Source organism: Centroberyx gerrardi, chromosome 17, assembly GCF_048128805.1.
Source record: "Centroberyx gerrardi isolate f3 chromosome 17, fCenGer3.hap1.cur.20231027, whole genome shotgun sequence".
In the NCBI taxonomy this organism is placed as follows: domain Eukaryota; kingdom Metazoa; phylum Chordata; class Actinopteri; order Beryciformes; family Berycidae; genus Centroberyx; species Centroberyx gerrardi.
The window spans coordinates 16,822,306-16,844,686 of record NC_136013.1 but is presented as its reverse complement, the minus strand read 5'-3'; the positions used below and the strand labels follow the sequence as shown (position 1 = coordinate 16,844,686).

At 42.8% G+C, this 22,381-nt stretch overlaps 1 protein-coding gene across 1 annotated transcript; it reads left to right on the top strand.

Moving 5' to 3' along the window:
* The first annotated feature begins 504 nt into the window (after positions 1-504).
* plcb2 (phospholipase C, beta 2) lies at positions 505-20,061 on the top strand. The gene is made up of 32 exons (XM_071899430.2): positions 505-653; positions 1,050-1,127; positions 1,830-1,898; positions 2,939-3,079; positions 3,504-3,583; positions 3,690-3,743; positions 3,835-3,910; positions 4,203-4,303; positions 4,888-5,048; positions 5,554-5,700; positions 5,933-6,090; positions 7,080-7,162; positions 7,336-7,420; positions 7,849-8,062; positions 8,189-8,271; positions 8,373-8,469; positions 8,699-8,783; positions 8,994-9,118; positions 9,408-9,559; positions 10,331-10,495; positions 10,768-10,867; positions 11,212-11,316; positions 11,570-11,631; positions 11,801-11,897; positions 12,104-12,679; positions 12,893-13,076; positions 13,818-13,959; positions 14,997-15,061; positions 15,801-15,860; positions 16,129-16,186; positions 17,296-17,379; positions 19,053-20,061. Exons 1-32 carry the CDS (start codon positions 573-575, stop codon positions 19,221-19,223), a joined length of 3,939 nt encoding a protein of 1,312 aa, XP_071755531.2. The 5' UTR covers positions 505-572; the 3' UTR covers positions 19,224-20,061.
* Positions 20,062-22,381: the final 2,320 nt, after the last annotated feature.

Below are 22,381 nucleotides of genomic sequence, written 5' to 3'. Positions count from 1 at the left end.
TTTAGATTCTGTAATAACATCTATTAAGGAAGCAATCAGCTAAGCTAAATGGAGTAATGTTTATGCTTTTTGTCAGAGGAACAGCCTGCCCCTGCGTTGCATTACATCCTGTTCCCTCCAGTTTTAGTTTGGTTGTTTTGATGATAAACATAAACTTAAAACTAGAGGTTTAATGGAACAAGAATTAGGATGTAACAGAGGGAACTGAAAGCAAAGGACAACTGTGAAAACCACGTCTTTAAATCAACGTTAAAACTGTGTTTGTGGTCTGCCTTTTCCTCACAATTTGCTCAATCTAGAGTCCTGACTCTAGGCAGCTTGGCAGCAGCACATTCACCTTTAGTCATGTTACCTATTTTTATTGTCACCTTCATTTGCAATGCATATTTCTCGGGGTGCGTCCTCAGAACAGTCTGAGGTTATCAGCTGAAATCCAGTTTAGTGCGTCCTTTGGACAGCGATGGAGGGGTAAGCTGGCCGATGGTTACGACCATGGTGTATACGCAGATAGTAAATCTGTATTAGAAATAGCATTACACTGGAATAAAAGATCACACTAGAAGGACGGAAAAATGAAGAAAAGATACACTCTGGAGCCTCCAGTGGTCAAAGACTACCTGGTCAAAGGAGACAGGTTCACCAAATGGTCAGAGGTGAGTGGATATTGATAGAAAATGGTTGGTTCATTCAAGGAGGCTCTGATTATTGAAAATCAATCAGGGAATTACCATGTAACCTATGCTGATCAAGTGTGTGCAATCCTAAAAGTGACTCATTTTGCATCATCTGACGAGTAGTAATATGGAAATTTATTTTTCTGTTTCAGTAAAATTCCACAATTGAGATGTTACTATAAGCAACTTTTATGTGTGATAAACTTCTATCACTGATGTTCAGTTCCTGGATTGTACTGGAAAATACAAATGACCCTACAGTCTAAATCATCCAACATTTCAGCATTAAGCAGCTCTAAAACAGAGGTATAAAGCAACCTGATAATAAATTATCTATGTGTATGAAAAAGTGTGATTTCCCTCACTTAAAACCAGGATTCAACAAAGACTGTCCCTGTCACCATGAAGATGGATTCTAAAGGTTATTACGTCTACTGGACCAACCAAAGCAAGGTAACCGACTTTAAGCATCTAGAAAAGACAAAAAATAGCACATACACTACACTATTGCACAGTTGTAGAGCAACCTAGGCTCCCGTACAGTGAATCCAGAAATGAAATGTGTCTTTTTTACGAATGCTGACAGATCAAAACACTCCGTGCCTCACATCCACAGTGTGTGTAATGTGCACACATGTGAATAGGATCTGGCAAAGCGGTGGGATCGCTGAGAGCTGCATTGCGCCTCCCGGTCCCAGCAGCCTGTGGAGATTATTGATTGGTGCTGATGTGGGTTCACCATACTGCCATGCTGTGCAGCTGAACTCTCCCTGTGATGCACACTTGGTTGAGATCCGTCTTCTCTCTCTCTCTCTCTCTCTCTCTCCCTCTCATTGAGGCACCTTCTGGTTTGCAGTACATTAGTCTGAAAAGCAGTGAAGCCTAAATCAAATGTGTGCCTCCTCCAAACACTGTTGGCATGTGTGGTGTTGAGCAATGATTATAAAGTGGTCATACACATTTTAAATAAAAAAAAATACATTTTCCTACAGGATTTTCCAAACCTTCACAGTCAAATACTCTTCACACCAACCAACTAGGTCCCATAGTTTTTTCACGCTGCCAAAAGATGACTTGTATCTCAATCCATATTTGGATTGGCGCCTACATGTTGAATACAGTATTGGAGATGATTTTTCTGCTTCTTGTTTCTAGGAGACAACGTTCCTGGATGTTGCCACCATCAGAGATACCAGAACAGGAAAATATGCAAAACTTCCTAAAGTGAGTATTATTATGTAATGCAGTAACCCTTTCCCTGCTCTCTGATCCGGGGCGAATGGTGTGTTCGTCGTCTCCCTGATTGTCAAAATCTCTGCATGCACTCGATGCACGAGTTCACGCATTAGTAGGAGTGTTGTATTTGCATTGCAAAAATGGCAATGGGCACATGTACCCAGGGCACACACACACACACACACACACACACGCACACAGCCACATGCACGTACACACATAAACAAACATAAACACACAGCACCATGCCATGAGTCATGAGTGTGTGTGTGTGTATCTGTGTTTTTTTTTTGTTTTTTTTACCAGCTCAAGCAGTCAACAGCTGATTGAGTTTGACAGTTTGAGATTCAGTTCCCTTCCACTCCTCGCTCCCACCCATCGCCGGCCTCCACAGAGAGTTGCAGTATGCAGCCGTCCCCACCCCCTACTGAGGGTTCAGAGGTGAAATGTGTTCCCCGGGGGGCACAGAGCGCTGCAACATCCTTGTTGGGGTGCGCTTGGAAGCCAGCGCATCCTCTTTAGGGGCCCCTGAGGACTTTTGGGAAACCAGCTTTCGTGCTGGCTTCAGCTCTGTGTTTTTGAGCTTAGCAATAGACGTGATTGGTGGTCTGTAGTATAGCAGACGTAGGAAGGTAGTGTCTAAAACATTTCTCTGCTCTTGGGTTTCTCTGCCTGTGTGTGTGTGTGTGTGTGTGTGTGTGTGTGTGTGTGTGTGTGTGTCAGTGTGTATGCGCATATTTTTGCATGCCCTGGTCAGCAAATTTGCATGTTTGGAACAAGCTTTTGCTCCCAGGTGTCCAATCTGTAGAGAGAACAAACACTGCAGACTTGACTTTCTCTTGTCTAAACAAACAGAGGGTGAAGGGATAATAAGTCAATTAAAGAGTTAATTGATTTACAATCGTACATTTTCCCCATATTTTGAACCAAGTCGAGTTTATTTATACAGCCCTTTATCACAAGAATGTCTCAAAGATCGCATTATTATTTTACAGTATAATTTAATTGTCTTTCTTTTCCCTTCACAGCACCCCAAGGTCCGCAATGTGTTCAACCTGGATTTCCCAGACAGCAACCATCTCGCTAAAACCCTGACCATCGTCTCAGGTCCAGACATGGTGAATCTGACTTATCACAACTTCTTTGCCTCCAAGGAGAAAGTGACACAGGTAATAAACCACTGTACATTCCCCTTTGTCTGATATTGACACTATATCACTCCCTTATCTGTAGACTATTCTCCCTTTCTATCACTGATCCTGCTTGATTGCTCAAACAGCCACAGGCCATTAGCCAGTGTGCAATGAGCCTTTGCTTCCCCCAACAAGGCGCCCTCTGTCCCTTTAGTCTTTATTGGACTTTATGACTCCAATATCCGGATTTAATCAAATGTAATGAAATCAGAATTGTTCTTTGTTCAAAGGCAACATGCATTACTCTCTGTTACTGATTCTGTCGATGCCCTCTAGTGGTGGGTTTTCTGTTGATATAAAGGCTTTTATAATATGGTTTGAGTAATGAGGTTTCAAGCACAACTCAGCTTGATATTGAGTGTAATATTCCTGTATGTATTTGTGATTAAATTCACTCTAGAACTGGGCAAGTGACATTGTTGCAATTGCCTACAACCCTGCAAGAAACAACGCATGCAGACAAGTCTTTCTGGATAAAATGTAAGTGAACAATTGCCTACATATTGATAAAATATCATGTATAACATAATATTGTAATATCACATGTAATGGTAATCCTCTGTTTTACTTGTGCATTCAACCCTAGATACATCCGCATCTCTCTCCAGACCAACAAGGATGGCAAGATCCCTGTAAAAAAGTGGGTCACAAACCTGTAAAAGTGTTGGATAGCAGACCGTATTCAGTATTTAGATTTGTACCCACTCAATGATTCACTGTGTCTTTCTCAGTATTTACAAGATGTTTCCAGCGGATAAGAAGAGGGTGGAAAGTTCCCTCGCCTCAGCACACCTCCCTAAAGGAAAGGTTAGAAACTAGACCTTCTGGCTATCTGTCACTCCGCACAGCACTACTACCATGAATGTATCTGTGTCTTTCAAGCTTGTTTACTGTATTTCTGCCACCTCCTCCCTCAATGCCCTGGTGTATGTTATGATTCTTGAGTGTTATCTCAGTGAATAAATGAGGTCCTCGCACAGATATTACGCTATAATTCAACACTCCACCTGCATAAATGGGATAAGGCCCACGGTTTCTGCTTGTGTTTTTGCAGTGGTAAATAGACTTTGATGTTTGATATTGTGTGTTTACATGTCAGCATGACACCATGAAGCCTGATGTGTTCACTGAGACCGCCTTCAAGTCCTTCCTGACACATCTGTGCCCTCGGCCTGAGATCTACGAGATCTTCACTTCTTAGTGAGTCTTCCTCCACTGTGTTTCACTCATCATCTTCTGCTGTGGCTCAGTAATCCTCTATTCATCATGGCCTCCCATAGCTTGTCCTACATATAATGCTTAACATTTGTTTTACCTTGCATTTACATTTTCAAGACATTTGTACCAGTTTAGAGACTGTCAGATAAGTTCCTAATCAAGAAAACGTTCACTGAATTGATTTCCAAAAACTGTGATATTCATTGCATTGTCCTATGTGGCAAACTCCATCCATCAGGCACCTAAGCAGGCTAAAACAAGCGAACCAAAATGTTTAACCCAAATCTCTGAACTGTTCTCAACAGCTTAGCTAATATTTTATTTAATAGCCATAAAGCATGGAACACGCTGCTTCACACATATCAATTTGGGAGTACAAGGCCAGAGACGCCCGGTGCAAATTAGTCTACATTATGCCCGCCTCATGCTTGGTCAGTCAGGACCTCCAGTTTATGCATTAGCTACCTGGCACGGGCTCAGGTGGCAGGCAGCGGGCCGTGATGGCCACTGGCAGCGTTAAGTGCGGTGCTGATGTGATTGTCACAGCTCACTGTGCCTCCTCCCAGCTCCACCAAACCCTACATGACCAAGGACAACTTTTCCAAGTTCCTCAACGAGAAACAGAGGGACTCGCGGCTCAACGAGGAGCTGTTTCCCCGTCTGCGGCAGGACCAGATCAAGGCTCTGATCGACAAATACGAGCCCGTCTCCTCTAACTCTAACAGAGGTGAGAGGCATTGATGTTGTTATATGGTAGGAGGGCTGGCATGCAGGACAAATTCATTATAATACATTGTTACTGCATTGTGTCTACACTTAAAACCACTTCTACGCTTGGGTCCCTCATGCGGGACAATCATTACAAACACATGTTTCACGGCCAAGCTTTGTTCAAACCCACAGAACTTTATTTTAAATTCTAGTCAAGATCCTAAGGTTTCCAAAGATACCAAATATGTCATGCTTAATTACACAGACACCTAGATTTTTTTATCCATTTCTTGTAATGGTGCAGCCATAAAAAATGTCATCTTGGGTTTCAATATTTCACTCATAAGTAGGTATAACTTCAATAAAGTGTTGGAACGAGCAGATACAGAATATGTGTGTGACATTGTTGTACAGTTTGGGAAAAAAATGTCTAACTTTGGAGCTACCTAAGGGGAAATTTAAGGGGAAAGTCAGGGTGCAAAGGGTTAATGCTTTAATATGCATTTGTTGGTCATCTGCAGGTCAGATTTCTCCAGAAGGTCTCCTGTTCTACCTGATGGGGCCAGAGACTTCAGTCGTCATACAGGACAGGCTGGCGAAGTGTCAGGACATGACCCAGCCCATACCCCACTACTTCATCAAGTCATCCCACAACACATACCTGACAGGTCAGAGGGCAGACAGATAGGCACAGTGAAAAACATCCTGCAGTACATTGCATTGTCCAAATACCTGTTAAAATAGGCAAATATCACTTTGTGTATGGATTATATAGTCGCATGCACGATCCCCATAATACTTACAAGCAGATTACTTTGTATATTTGCGAGTATGACATGTACGGCGACACCTGAGGATAATTTCTGAGACTCTGGTGTCTTTGCGTCTCTTCCCCCGCAGCCGGTCAGTTCTCTGGCGTGTCGTCTCCGGAGATGTACCGCCAGTGTCTGCTGTCTGGCTGCCGCTGTCTGGAGCTGGACTGCTGGAAGGGTAAACCTCCGGATGAAGAGCCCATTATCACCCACGGCTTCACCATGACGACTGAGATCCTCTTCAAGGTGCCACATGCATAGTTTTGGGGCACTGCTTTAGTGGGCTCTTCACCCATGTAACCAATTCTTAAGTGGGCTTTTTTTTTTTTTTTTTTTTTTTTTTACCAGTTTTTGTGCCACTTTCATTGCTCTGCAAACAGAAAAGTGTATGCCAACCAAATCCCTTATTAGATACCATACATCACCTGTTATTTGCTGAACCCTCCTGGATCTTGCAAACTATAACTTGAATATGTCTGAATATTACTATTATGTGTCATTAATCTTGGACCTGTTACAGTAAATGACTGTATACCGAACCCTAGTCTCCTGTGAATAAGCAAGAGCAGTGTGTTTTGCCTCAATGTGACAGCTTCTTGTGTACACTTGCCAGCCGGAGTCCATTGTGACTGAAGACTGTCACATTGTATAATGAGTATCATGATGAGCCTATATATTCACTTTATTATTGATGTGTGCATTAGTAACAGAGGGCAAAAGGGCATAAAGGCTTAACTGTACACAGAAACACACACACACACACACACACACTCACATAGGCATGTACCCCCGTCATCCTCTCTCACTCAACACTTCCATTTAAGGGCAGCCAGAGCTCCACGCTCCCTGTGGCCCAGACAAAACACCTCAGTTCAGTTTACTGTCAGCCTGTAGATGTGATAGGTTTGGAGCTGACTCCAGGTCCTCTGCATGGAGGCAATAGCTGTGCTGTTTGTCATGTCGTCTCTCTTCATGTTTCGGGAGAATCGTCCTGATTGGCTCTGTCTGTTTGTCCTAGTTTTATGTGATTTTGATGCTTTTGTTTGTATTTTTACTTATGTGCATTGCTGTATGTTGTGTATGTCTACAGCGTTTTCATTTGTTATGATGTTGATTTCTTGGCAGGTCTCCCTTGAAAACAAATTATTAATCTCAATGGGACTATCTAGTTCAAATAAATGTCTGTCTGGTTGAATACACAAAAAAATAAAAATGCCTGTCTCTTTTTGATACAGGATGTGATTGAGGCCATTGCTGAGAGTGCCTTCAAGACCTCACAGTTCCCCGTCATCCTCTCCTTTGAGAACCATGTTGACTCGTAAGACTGAGTTTTTCCATGAACTCATTCAGTGTAATGTTATTATCGTAAATGTAATAATGCTCTAATGCCATTATCGCAAATGGAGTATTGATGGAACATATCCAGGATATGATTTAACCTTTTGCTCTGTAACAGCGAATACTAACAGGTGTTACTGTGCTTTGCTCCAGGGTGAAGCAGCAGGAGAAGATGGCCAACTACTGCAAAACCATATTTGGTGATGCCCTGCTAACAGAGCCACTGGAGAAGTATCCTGTGAGTATGCTGTTGCAACACAGCTGGCCCTCAAAAAGGATTAGATAAAGCTTTTATATAAGGGATATATTAAATAACATTATCATAGCATACTGTGTGACTGTGTGTGCTGAGTTCTTGAGTTGAGTCACATTAGCTTGAAGGCACTATAAGACAAAGTTCAGCACCCTGTCCTGTTTCTCATCTCTGTTAGACTTGACCCTCCTGGGCTCATGTATCCATCCAACTGATTTATGCGAACAGCCAACTTCTGTTCACCTCCTCAGAATTGTGTGTGCGTGTGTGTGTGGGTTTGGAAGTGTGCATGTGTTTGTATCTGTGAGGCAGAGAGATGTGTGTGCAAACATTATATGTGTCCTTTCCTTGTTTTGTCACTGTTTGCCCCCAAGTTTGTTTCACCTCCCACTTTATTTGTCTGTAACATCTAGCTGAAACCAGGCCAGCAGATCCCCAGCCCATCTGAACTCATGGGCAAGATCCTAATAAAGAACAAGAAGGGCAGCCATGAGAAGCCAAGCCAGCCAAAGAAAACCACCGCCCCGACCAGTGACCAGACCCCAGCTGCAGCCGCCCCCACCCAGGACCCGAACACCCCTGTCCAGGACCCTGCCACCCCAGCACCCACTACCCAGGAGAGCCAAGGTGGATAAGATGGAACTCAAGCCAAATCAGATCGCACTCTATCTGATTTCTTAGGCTGGTTTGGTTATTTTTAGGTTATATTGTGATGGTGCGGTTATATAGTATTTTGTTTATATGGTTCATCAGAGGGGGACGCAGCTGTGGAGGACAACGAGGAACAAGAAGACACAGAGGAACAGGATGAGGAGAAGATGAAGACCTCCGATGAGGTAGAGGATGACGATATTGATGACGGTATCGTTGCTCCGCATCGTCTGTGTCCAGCCAAAACAAATCAGACGTCAGCTAACATCCTGTCAATCCCCCATAGGGCACAGCTGGACAAGAAGTAACAGCGTACGAGGAGATGTCTGCCATCGTCAACTACATCCAGCCCAACAAATTCATCTCTTTTGACAATGCCAGAAGTATGTCTTTGCTTCTTAATGTTGCAAATAAATGTAAATATGTATGTATGTAAGTATTATGTGAAAAATGTGATCTGCACGCAGTCCTTCAGACGACATAAACATTACAACATATACTTCTTTTCTAATACATGTGGTTAAAGGGATACTTAAACCAAAACACTGGTAAACTAATGAAAATCAGTATGAGTTATACAATTCTGCCTTTTATTCCTTCTTTCATTCACAGAGAAGAACAAGAGTTATGTCATCTCATCCTTTGTGGAGACCAGAGGAGAGGCCATGATAGCCAAGACTGCTGTGGAGTTTGTGGAGTATCCTTTAAAACTATTGCTGATGCCGTCATGCTCCAAAATCTTGCAAACCGTGTGTAGGTGGATTGAAACCGTTGCAGTCATTTTGAATTTGATCAAAAAGCCCACTAAATTAGCCTGAAATGTGTTGTTTTATGCAGTCAGGTGATTATCAGTTACATATATAAATAGAAAGCAATAAAACCATGCTTCCTAAACCGTCTCCTCCAGATACAACAAGAGGCAGATGAGCAGGATCTACCCCAAAGGAACCAGGATGGACTCATCCAATTACAACCCCCAGCCTTTCTGGAACGCAGGCTGCCAGCTGGTGGCGCTCAACTACCAGACTATGGGTAGAAATGGACACATGTTCACTGATAGCCAGTTAAACTGTCAGAAATATGTTGCATTGCATGAGAGGATGCGAGTCTGACCATTCACAGTTCCCATTTGATTATCATTTCTTAGTGAGTCTGACATATTTCTGTTGGCATGTGCGCTTGATTTCATTTTTAAACTTGAGGTTCTGTTTTTCACCACAGCAGGTCAGTGTTGCACCTTTTTGAGCTGCACAAGGCTCTGCTGTGCTTTGCATGCAAAATGCTCACTAGCAGGGCATGAATGGGTTGTGTCTATTTTCAGATTTCCCCATGCAGATGAACATGTCTCTCTTTGAATACAATGGGAGGACTGGCTACCTCCTCAAGCATGATGTCCTGCGTCGCGGTGACAAGAAGTTTGACCCTTTCTGTGATAGGATTGACACCATTGTGGCGAACACACTGACCATCAAGGCAGGTTCACTGTACTGCAGCACAGCCTTTCATCTGACTTGTTATTTTACTTCTCTCTCTTCAACCATCCCTACAGTATTGTTTGGCATATGGCCGCTGGTGCAGGCATCTGGTCAAAATACAGTACTGTAATACAAAAAAATATGTGAAAGAAAATGGGGAAAATAATCACTCGATTGCTACAGTTTAGCAATTATTCCTGTTTCATAAAATAAGGGTCCATTGTTTATCCTATTGCATTATGGGGCAATGATCAACAAGCAATGTGTGTATTGCTGAGAGCTGTTTTCCCTCTACTTGATTTGAAAGTCAAATAGCCTTGATAGCCTTGGGGCATGTGTGTTTGTGTGTGTGTGTGTGTGCGTGTGTGTGCACGTGTGTGTGCACGTGTGTATATGTGTTTGCCTGTGCTTCTTTGTGTATGTGCATGGGTGTTTGTGTGCACATGTGTATTTGCACATCTGTCTATGCATTTGTGCATGTGTGTGTGTGTGTGTGTGCATGTGCATATGTGTATGTGTGTGTGTGTGTTTCTATGTATGCATAGCCATGTTTGCTCAGCTTCTAATTTGCTGTCAGGATACAGAGTCGCTAATAGTACAAGCTGCCTGCTGTGACTGATACCTGGTTCATGGTATTCAACAGACTCCGCACTAAAACTGAGCCCTATTTATATCCACAGCTCTATGTCCTACACATGTCTATCCACGGAATAGTACGTGCCATTTTCCAGTATGTAGGTCATCGACTCTTGCTCACCTCTCCCACCAGATCTATTCAGGTCAGTTTCTGACTGACAAGAGCGTGAAAACAGGAGTTGAGGTGGAGGTGATCGGGTTGCCAGGAGACCCCAAGAAGAAATACCGCACCAAGTGGTCCACTACACCTAATGCCATCAACCCAGTGTGGAATGAGGAACCTTTTGTTTTTGAGAAGGTGTGTATGTGTGTGACGCATGTACCAGATGAACATGTTCATGTGCACAAATGCATGCATGAGTGAATGTGTTTGAGTATGTATGTGTGTTTGTGTGTACTTAATCAAAAGCGTTCACACAAACAAAATCTGAACTCTAAAGTTTTAGCTATATAGTAACATTTTTATATTTTAAGTTCAAGCACTGTTGTGAATACAAAGAGTTTACGTGTCATTAACTGCTCTGCTGCTGTTGTTGGTCTTAATGCAGTTATTGTTATTATTATGGATAGATCCTGCTCCCAGATATGGCCTCCCTAAGAATTGTAGTCCACGAAGAGAACGGTAAATTCCTGGGACACAGGATCATGCCTGTTGATGCCATCCAGTCAGGTCAGTGAGAGTGAGAAAAAAAAATCATCCATAGATACATATACAGTATATCTATGGTTTTATCTAACCTACACATATTTACTTTTATTTATACTAACTAGTAATGGTTAGGGTTAAACTTCCCTGCTAAATTCAAGCACTTGTTGTGGTTGTTCCCCAGATTGCAAGGTAATTTGATAATTGTTAGGTCTATCCAATATCCTCACTTGTGCTAGTTTTATTTATATGCCAATCTTCCGGGTAGAGTTTCCCATTCAAAATGGCCACCGTGTGAATAAGGTCACATTTCTGAGTCAGAGGAGCTGCTGCCTTGTCTTTAATTCACAAGGTTTTATGCCCTGCAGGCTTCCAGCACATCTGCTTGCGCAGTGAGAGCAACATGCCACTCACGCTGCCAGCTCTCTTTGTGTACATCGAGGTCAAGGACTACATCCCTGCTGCCTTCGCAGGTGCTCCACTTTCCACTTTGTGTTCTCACAAAAAGCTCTGCTGCACTTGAATTTGTTTTGGTAGAGTGACAGTCAGGGACAGGGCTCAAATTTAATTTAGACCAGTGGAGCTTGGTAGAATATTGTTTATTGCTACTCATTTTGACACAAATGTATGCACACACACACAAACACTCACACACCTCAATTTGATTCAATGTTGAATTATGAATTACTGCTGCATTATGCAGTGACGCATTTGATTCTACCTCAGATTTCACGGATGCCTTATTCAACCCAACAAAGGGTACAGAGAAGACCACAAAGACGCAGGAGGTAAAAATAAGCTGCTGAAGCAAATTTCACTTAGCCAGTGGCTGCTAAAACTGATATATCAATAATGTCCCCAGTTCTCCTATAAAACCATAACAGCACTAATTGTTTTCCTGGAACATGATCATACTTGCTAGAATGTCATGTTCCTGTCCTCTGTGTGCCCACACAGTCGTCATCTGACTACATCTCGCCCTATGAGATGCCTATTGTGGTTCAACCCCCCACTGACAAAGCTGGAGCCAAGGACAATGCAGCTGATGCTACAGGTAATGGAGCACAGTTCAGAGAAACACGTTTTTTAATCAGAATATTTTTCATATGTTTTTTATGATTTTGGGCTTTAATATGACTCTGGTGGTAGGTCTCTGAATCATAGTGTCAGTGTTCTGCCAGAATTTGAAAAGGAAGAAGTCAACAGTATAGAAAAAAGCTGATTTGACCACTGATGTGCTGAACTCTCCACCTCCTCCAGAAAAAGCCCCACCAGAACCTCAGACCTCTGAGGACCCTGCTGACCCATCATCCCAGTCTCCAGTGGACACCAGTACAGACACCATTAAAGAACCCAGCGGAGAGGCCGATAACCCATCAGACGCTGCACAGCCTGCTGCAGACCCTCCCCAGACTTCTGATGAGGCCGCTCCTGAAGATCCATCCCCAGATGCAGCCAGTGCCACACCTGAACCGCTTCCTGATGCCACTCCTTCCCCTGACACTGAAGAGGCCGCCACTGTGAAGGAACCGCTCTCAGAACCCGAGGCAGCTCCCGAAACCAATGAAGATCCTGCCGGTGACACCAGTACAAACCCTGAGCCTGGTTCAGACGATAACCCCAGCGTAGATGCTGCCCCCGCTGCAGAGGAGGGTTCAGGAGAGCCCGCCGCTGAGGCTGAGCCCGCCGCTGAGGCTGAGCCCGCCGCTGAGGCTGAGCCCGCCACTGAGGCTGAGCCCACTCCAGCAGTTGTGGTTCCTGTCCAGCCCAATGAGCCAAGTACATCACCGGAGTCTGCTGGATCAGATGACTCATCTCAGCCAACATCTAGTGGAGGTAATGCTAAAATGCTTCATGTGCTGCAATTTTCCCTCTGTCATTGTAGGTCAAGGTGAAAATCCTGGAAAGGAAAATACAGATGAATTTAGAGTGGGTTTTTGTTTTGGTTGAATAGATGTAGCTCTGTTATAAATGCATATCTAGTGCCAACAGAAGTAGGAGGATTTTTGCAAATGAGTTCTAAAGTAGCCTGTGTGTATAAAACCATAGAGCCCTCCACTGTGACTACTGAAGAACTGACGCAGCACAAGAACTATGTGAAGGTGATCAAGCGGCAGGAGAGAGAGATGAAGGAACTGGAAAAGAAGTTTCAGAAGAAAGGAGAGGACCTGATTCAGAAGTACTCGGACTCCTTCAAGGCCATCAAGAAGAAGGCCTCGGTGAAGAAAAAAGAGTAAGAGGATTCATGTCTTCTCTTTGTTGTTTTTCTGCATTCCACCCTCCTTTCTTTGTTAGCTGGTATTTACCTGAAGGATTGAGGGAGATAAACTGGGAATTGTGGAAGGATTCAAATCTGAGGTGAGGCGTTGTGTATGTGCTCCACAGGCAGGGAATGTAATCATTTCAGTGAACTAAGAACAGTGTGTTAACCTTTGTGTTCATGTCTAGTCATTCAACAAAGACCGGTCTATGTTTTCCACAAAGTGGCGGTGATTTATACAGCACAATACTGACCCACTAATCAAGTTGTTGTTGTCTTGGCCAGTGTCATTAATGAGATTATATTTAGAAGCACAGAGAATATTCCTCGGCTAATGTGTTTTTCTAGGTGAAACAGAATGTTGGAGGATGAAAATAACAGCTAAATGAATATGCTTCAAGGGTTGCAGTGCTTTTTGCACACAGTCCTCCAGTAAGCTTTCATTACAAAAGATGTTATGCAAAGCCAAGTGAACATTGCCATGTGATTTTCAGTAACCACATGGTGGAACAATGTTGGGGCTATCACAGTTTAATCCTTCATAGATATTTAGTCTAAACATATTTCTGTACATTGAGGTACAGTGGCTATTTCCCTAATACTCATGAGTAGATCTCATTTGATAAAACACATTGTCCCTCAGTCGATAAACTCCGTTCCCCTTCCATATGTCCTGTTATGTCATATGATGTTATGGCATGACGTGTCTTCCAGGGGAGGGTGCAACACTTCAGATTCCGGTGTCAAAACGGAGCGGGTGCAGGAGCAGAAGGAGAAGCTCCAGGCCGAGCTGCAGGCTCTGTGGATAGAGCAGTGTGACCAGCTGAAGAAGAGGAAAGAGCAGTGTGCCACAGAGGTAGGTACAATACAGCTGTACAGTTAAAACAACACCCGAGGGCCTCATCAAAAAGTTCCAAAAAGTGATGAAGGAGTGGCTCCACCAGTTATTTTGCCTCCCAAACAAAAATAGGTTCATGTGTATAGCAAAAGAGGGGATGCTTAGTTGTGGCTGATTCAATTAGCAGGAAGCAATTTATACTGAATTCCTAAATAAACCATCATTTTCTTGCAAGAATGTTTTCCAAAATTGTTTTCTAAATTTCCAAATTGTTTCATAGTGTTTGATCTCAGATATTTGGTGATAATGTGCATTATTCTGTTATCTTCAAAATAGGTTTTAATCTTTTTTTGTCTTTGTTTTTACATTCCATCCATGTATGAACATTTTAAGATGGGTACCATAAAGGCAAGATGTGTTCTGCTCCTTGTCCTTTTGCAACCTCTTCTCATAACACTCCTCATGTAACCACCGCTCACCTCATACCCAGCCCTTGGCTGTCTTCATTGCATCTATTGATCCACCCTAAAACTAGGACTCATCGGCATGGCTCAGGATGCTCTCACATCTCTCATGGAGCACCTCATCTCACCTCCCTGCGCTGTGTGTCTGGGATCATGGGCGAGCAGCCAGGGCTTTAGAGCCTCTATTGATTATACATCAGCCCTAGGTGCTCTGGGGTGCTCTTAGCATAAGCTCTGAATCTGCATGAGATTGAGAGGTCAATCAGGTAATTTTCCAAGGGTCGCCACCTCACTAGACAGAGTATAGACCGAGCCGCAGAAGTGCAGCCGAGCGAAGTGGCAGTTAGCATCTCGTATTCAGGTGTCGGGCCAAGCGCTTCGACAAACCTGAAGCCAGAGTGCATGCAAATTAACAACAGAGGTCTGATCTTGGAGAATCTCTTGGATTAAACAAAAGGAAATGTAATCACACATCCCTTGGACATTGTTAATGAGAGGCATTTAGTCTCGCTGAAGTCACTCTCTATTTGTGCTCGGGCCATGTGACTGCTTTCACTCTGACTGTGCCACTTCCTTTTTCCTGTGTGACAGCGGCTGGCCAAACTGTTGGAGATGGCTACAGAGAGACACACCAGTGAACTGAAGACCCTGGAGAGGTGTGACCACACATACAACACACTGAGTACATGCTGTACACACTGACAGTGTGCGGGACTTTGCTGAATCTATCCAATCTGTGCCTTGAATTTTTGGTGTGAGACTCCCTGTGTGTGTGTGTGTGTGTGTGTTGCCTGAAGTGAAGCTTTTGACATTTTGCAAAAAGAATACCTCAAGTAATGAATGAGTCACCTCAGCATGCAGGTCTTCTATTGTCCTTGGCTGGCTTATGGTGTCCTTCAGTGTGTGTGTGTGTGTGTGTGTGTGTATGTGTGTGTTTGTGTGTTTGTGCATATATGCTTGTGTTTGAGTGTGTCTAAAAGCGTGTGTGTGTGTTTGAATTTGGGTGTGTACATGCGCTTGTGTTTGAGTGTCTCTAAAAGCCTGTGTGTGTGTTTGTGTGTGTCTAAAAGCCTGTGTGTGTGTTTGTGTGTGTCTAAAAGTGTGTGTGTGTGTGTGTGTGTGTTATCCAGTGTCCCCAGTTGGCAGATGGTTATCTAAGGACAACCATTATCCAACAGGTGTTTAAACAGCAGTAGGGAAGGGAAGACAGCCTCGGTCATCTACTTGTCCACACAGACACTATAACGCAGCATTTAAGCCCTGCTCACTGTAGACAAAAGGTCACACAGCGCTGCATCATATGTGTAAAGAAAAGGGTATTTATAGAAGGTCACTTTTCATAGAGAGTTTCAATCAGGCAGGCATCCTTACATTCAGTCTTTGTCTCGTTTCCAGTGAAACCAACGAAAATAAGAAGAAGGGGCTCTCAAAATGCTCGTCTTCAGAGAAAGCGAAGTGAGTTCACACCACGACCTTGCTGTCAATCCCTTTTTTGTGGTTCCATTCATTTCCATTCTTCTCGCTCACTGATCTTCTTGTCCAATCAAAAAAGAAAGAACGCAAATATGGTGAGGTCTCGCTCTATCCATTTCTGAGAGAAAAGCTGCTTGGATTCTCACCACTGTGGCACATGGCATTGCACATGAAACCTCGCTTGATTTGATGAATTTTTATCAACGTTACGTACAAGAGATCTAATTGAAAATTATAATCATGTTCTCAGGCTAAAAAAGGCAGCAAGCTGTGAGCTGTTGGAGGAATCTGCTCAGTCTGATGTCGCAGTAAGTATAGAGCTAAGGATTTCTGTAAGATTCACCTGGAAATTCACATGGTATGTTCAGTGAAGTCTGAAATAGTTAAAAAACTCATGTACATATGGATATACTATACATGTGTATCTATGTAAGACATTTACCTGTTGTAAACGTGTACTGCATTTATCATGTTCACGTTTACCCTCTCAGAGTAACTATGGTTTCATGGTGGGAGAAAGAATCTAAAGATTTGAACAAAATGTGAGAAAATACCCACCGGAGTCACATGACCACCCTCTCCTTTAGTACATCTGCACACATGTTCACATACTGTACACCTCCATGCCTGCATGCAGACCTAGCCACACAGTGCGTACAATAAGCGCTCTCTCACATACATACCCATCCACCCACCTGCCCACGCACCCACGCACCACACACTCATACACACTGAGTAAAGTGCAGTGGGCCCTGACCATAGTCCAGGCTTGTCCATTACTCAAAGGCTGTTTACAGGGAGCGGGCAAGCCATGTGTGGTCGATGACTCACTGCCTCTGCTGTTGTTGCTGCGTTGGCTCATCAAGATTCAGACCACTTGTGTCTGGGTTACGGGTCCAGCCGCTCTGCCCGGTTCCTCTCAGACCAGCTCAATCTGGATAACAGCAACCCCCCCCATCCACATATTAGGGTTGCATTGCAGCTCATTTTGATCCACTTAATCAGCATTTGCCCATTAATTACTGCAACTATTTATAACACAATCACTTGTTTAATCAGCGCAGCCTTAGTATTGAATGGCTGGCTGCATTAAGGGCTGTGTAATTGAATTGGACAAGTCCAACCTGTTGTGACCCAACACTATCGATCCTCTCTCTCAGGTTGCATCCCATGGGTCCACTCCTCTCTAGACAGTCTCTCACACACACACACACACACACACACACACACACAGAGGGAAACATGAGCAGATGAACTGTTTATAGACATGAAAACGCTCTTTATCTTTCACTTGATAGCATCCACACAGACAAGTACAGACACACACGCACAAACATACACACTCACACAGACTCAAACCGCCGATCGATGGTGTATTTTTGAGCAGCGACATACAGTATGTTTTGTGCTGTTACAGTCCTCAGATTACAGTCCTCAGCAAGAGGCTTTGATGAAGAAACAGGCTGCGACACTGGAGGAGATCAAAGCCCTGGCTAATCAGGTACATACACTTACACCGACACATACGCTCTCTCTATCTCACACACACACACACACACTTGCAGTTACAAGAAAGTGTTCTCCTTATGTACAGTCACACACGCTGGGTCAAGTTTCTAAATCATTAATTCTGTGCCACCTGGACTATTGTTCAACAGTATGGTCGTCTGCATCCAAAACAAATCTCGCAAAATTACAAGTCGTACAAAACAGGGCTGCTAGACTTGTTCTGGGCTGCTCTATTAGAACTAGGACCGAAAAGTTGCACTCCAGCCTCTCATGGCTCACCATTGAGCAAAGGATTTCCTTAAGCATGGCCACATTTTTCAGCTGCATCATTAACTCAAAGATGCCATTATTTTTATTCGACCAAATAGTTTAGCTACTGCAGTAACGTACATAACCACAACACCAGATTTGCCGGTAATGGTCATATTGTGGTACCCAGCCTAAGGACTAACTCGTTGAAAAAAACTGTCATTTACAGAGCCATAACAAATTGGAATAATTTACCTTTTAATAAAGTAATAAAAAATAAATCATCCTTCAAAAAGATTATGTAGAGGCATTTATTGGCATGCAGATGACAGACTGAATAGTAGGAGGTATAACTCTGTACCAGTTTTCAATATTCGTGTTCCGCTTCATATGTGTTGTATAATTCTCATTCTTTTAAATATTATTTATATATTGATTTTTAATTAGTATTCTACCTAAATGTACGTTCAGTGTTGACAGGCTTTGAATTGTATATGAATGTTGTTTTTTTTTAATTATTTCATATCAATGTAAGCTTGCATTTTTTTTATATTAATGTATATTGATGTAATTTAGTGTATATTAATGTAATTTAATGTTTATCATGTAATGTGTTATGTACAGTATGTCAGGTGTGGACCCCAGGAAGATTAGCTGATTGCCATGGCATCAGCTAATGGGGATCCTTTAAATAAACAAAAATAAACACACACACACACACACACACACACACACACACACACACACACACAGTTTTTACAATGGGAGTGATTCACCATGCACACCATGCCAACACATAGCTGCCTATCAGATGCATTGTCTGCCCTGGCCATCTGTTGAGTCAGTGATTGTACGTAACACTGTAATGTGACGCATCCTGTTGAGGCGATTCACAAAGTACAGTCCGAGCTCCCACCGCTGTAAATGATGTCAGAGCACTTTTTGGGCTTGCTTTGATATGGTAAAATCTTGGAAATTGATATTGAGAGTGAGGTGTTAAATATTCACACAATAGTTTAGACATTGACGCGTGAACGCCAGATGGATAGTGGGGTTTTTTTTATGCCTCACCAATGATTTCTTTAGCTGACAAATACAGTTTTTGATATTGAGGGGAATTTAAATGATGACATTAGAGATAAGGGCATAAATGATGCTAGCTCCCTTATTTCAGGAGGAGAGCTAATCTTTACTCTCCATTTAACATTACTGAGTTTGAGCATTGACTCATTTTTCCTCATTAGGCCCCTTTCACAGTACAGGAAAAACGTTTCTATATTTGTGCTGCAGCTATCCTAAAAATAGCTCATTAGTATTCCTACTCGAAATCAGTTCATGCCATTTGGCCTCAAGCTAGTTCCTTAGCTTGTGATTAGCAGAATCTTTCTTTCTTTTTTTTTTTTTTTTGACTTGTAGCTCAACCAGGAGGCCCTGAAGGAGCATGAGCAGAAAATGAGGTCTCTGCCAGGGGAGGTGAGGGAGGCCGTGAACGCCTGTGTGGGAGCCCACTTCCCTGACATGGTGGACCAGGCCGGGGACAAGAAGGTGGATGGAGTGGGCTTCTATGGCGATGTCTTCCTGGGGTAGACGGAAAAGTCTACTGCAGTGCACTTGGATCCACTTTTATATCCGTATGTGCCTTCTACTCCGACTCTACTGCTCCCTCGACCCCCCCAGTCCAGTACTTTCTTTTACTTTTTCCAATTCTGCCTTCCTCTTTCCCCCACTCCCATACTCTACAGCTTAACTATGGAATGGTAGAATATTATTCCATTAGGGAAACACTGCGTGAAATTTCAATTTAGAGGTGCTATTCATATTGGGAGTACTCTTGTAAGTTTTGATGTTTTCATAGATGTCGTGTAGACGAAAAAGTTTGATGATTTGGAGAGATTTTCCACTCTCTTTTCCACTCTCTGTTTCTGTTGCTCGTCACCAGTGAGGAAATCACCTTGAAAAGAGCTATACAACATGAAATGTCTTCCAGATGAGGCCCTCTCACCAAAAACCTTTTGTTTGGTCTCTTTTCTCTTAATAAGTTCTGCAGTGGGATTAAATGTAGCAAGAGAATGTAGCAGCAAAAACAGGTTATCAGAGTCTGCAGGCTGAATCAAGATAATGACACACTCTGTCACACTTCAATACAACTTGATTTTGCTGGTGTGATACTCCAGAGCAGCCAGAGTATAACATTCACTCTGAGATTTAAGTGTCTTCTAATTGCTGAGAAAGTTTTGGAGAGGATTTGCTCTGTAACTAGGACAAAAAAGTAGGCCATGGTGCTGCCATCTCTTCTTCAATTTTGAAGCTTCTGTTAAAGACACTATGATTATTATTATTATTAGTCAAATGTATTTAAAACTCAAGTATCAATATGACCATACACAAGATACCAGTACATGAACATTTCATTTGTAGTCAGAATTTCAACTTAAAATACATATATGTGATTTGCACTTGTGATGAAAAGCTCTCAATAAAATTTCAGTTACACTGTTTGTGCGTGTGTGAGTGCATGTCTGTACTGTATGTGTGTGCATGAGCTTCTGCACACGTGCGGTTGTGTGCACATCTGTGTTATTGTTTGCACACGTGGCCAGAGACTAAAAGGCAGAATGACAAAGAAAAACATGCGGTGAATCATCAGCATGTCCATTACAGACTGAAATGAGCGCATCGCAATGACAAACAACAACGTGAAGACAGGAGAGAAGCAATTTAGACAAAAGTCAGTTGTGAGTGAAGCGCCTATGGTACATGTGAAGATTAATGATTACTGCCAAGGAGTCTCTCTCTCTCTCTCTCTCTCTCTCTCTCTCTCTCTCTCTCTCTCTCTCTCTCTCTTCATTGCTACAAAACTCTCTGTATTGGAGGGTGTAATTTGGCACATAATGGCATGGCTGATTCATAATACCACATAATTGCAATGCCTTCTCTCTCCAACTATTGCGATTTCAAGGCCTTCAGTGGATCAAATTCTCTTCTAAAAACAGAGAGATTAGAAAGGCACGTGGACGGAGCAAAATGTTACAGCAGCCATTTGGGGACAAACTCTCCTGAGAAATGTCCCAACTTTATCTCAGCTCCATAGACAGTAAATGGCAGCTAGGAAGCACGAGGGACATGAGGCAATCTGTTCCATCTTTTTTTTGTGTGTGTGTTTACACACGTGCATGAATTTCTTAATGAACACAGCTTTTCCTCTGATTCACCATCCAGGCCAGTGTGTCCGTTTCACTTATTTTGTATTTAGTATGGCACCCTTCCTCTGAATCAAATGAATTGAGTGACATTTAAAAGTGGAGGATCTGGACAACCGCGTCTGGGAGAGACAGCTTGTGCCTGAGATTCCTGCCACCTCATGCACAACACAGATGAACTGCGAGCTTCGGAGTGTGAAACCACTCAGCCCTGAATCACTGGGCTGATAATCTTACATAAGGAGACAACTCCGGCAGTTCTGTCTCATACCAGCTGGAGAGGGATCGTCTATAAGCGAGATCTCTAAACAGGCAACACTGCGTGGACTGCTCACTGACACGGGCCAGAAAGCAGAGGAAAGTGCTGAGAAAAAAAAAATTAGAGACTAACCTCTGGAGCAGATGTTCAAACTGAAAAGTTCAATATTGATTTCAAGAAGAATGCCCTGTACATACAAATTCAGAAAAGAACGTGAAATGAGATGAAATTAAAAGGTAGGAGAAAATGAGAGTGAGCATGAAGAAGATAATTAAGCAAAATCTTCATACAGTGATTTAAAATACAGTTTCAGATGTAAATAATGAAGCGACAATATTAGATAAATGAACAGAAAATAATAAAATGACAAAAGTTTGCATTGATGTAAAATGTGGAGCATGTTTCACCATTATGAAGTGCTTCTTCAACCTAAAACAAGAGCTTGCAAATGTGGTTGTAGGCTGATTTGTACAGTATTTCATAGGGGTATACAGTACATTCATTTCATCACAGCATGCAAACCTTGAATCAATGGAGTGATTAAAATGAAAGCACACAAATTAGACCTTAATTGTAAAATGGCAAGGCTTGAAGTAAACACCAGTCATCAGTCAAATGCTTGTAAATCGTAGCTGTGGCAGGAAAGTCAATTCGAGCAATCTGTTCGGTAGGTAGTCAGCCTGTGTTCAGTCATTTATACTTTCATTCTAAAAACAGCTTTGTTACTAAGATGTTAGAGTGGCTGCTGAAAGATTTGTTACAGATACACATTCTCCTCAGTCATATCGTTGACGTGGACAGGTTCATATACAGCAATCTCCCTTTTCCTCATGGGGGTTAGTTGATCCTGCAACCTTCCCCTGGAGCTGAAGCCTCGTTCTGGAGGACACAGTTCAGCGGCCGGATGAATAACCTTTTCTCTCTCCTTTGAAATGTCTGGTTCTCCTTTTGAAAGCCTGGACGTCTGTTTCCTCTTGTGGCATTGTTAAATCAAAGTTAAAAAAAGGCCTCATTGTAACTAAATTAGCACAGGATAAAAATGGTCTATTTTTGGCAAGATAGGCACAAAAATAAGGATATGGTGAAGTATAGTGCGATTTGCACTTCCTTTTTCCTGTGTGGGGACTGTCTGACCCCATAGTGGGCCGGAGGTGGAGGGTTATGATTTACGTATACTGTGTGTCGGCTTCAGCTGAATGCCACCCTGGATGAATGCTAAGCACCCACACCACCCACACATACACCACCTGCTGATCCTGCACTGTCACAATCTGTGTGTGTGTTGT

What these genes read in the sequence shown, in the direction of transcription:
- plcb2 (XM_071899430.2), top strand. Translation starts at nt 573, where the DNA reads ATGAAGAAAAGATACACTCTGGAGCCTCCAGTGGTCAAAGACTACCTG. An exon ending in CTCTTTTGACAATGCCAGAA is followed by an intron (nt 8,470 to 8,698) that starts GTATGTCTTTGC and finishes TTTCATTCACAG; the next exon opens with AGAAGAACAAGAGTTATGTC. An exon ending in AGACCACAAAGACGCAGGAG is followed by an intron (nt 11,632 to 11,800) that starts GTAAAAATAAGC and finishes GTGCCCACACAG; the next exon opens with TCGTCATCTGACTACATCTC.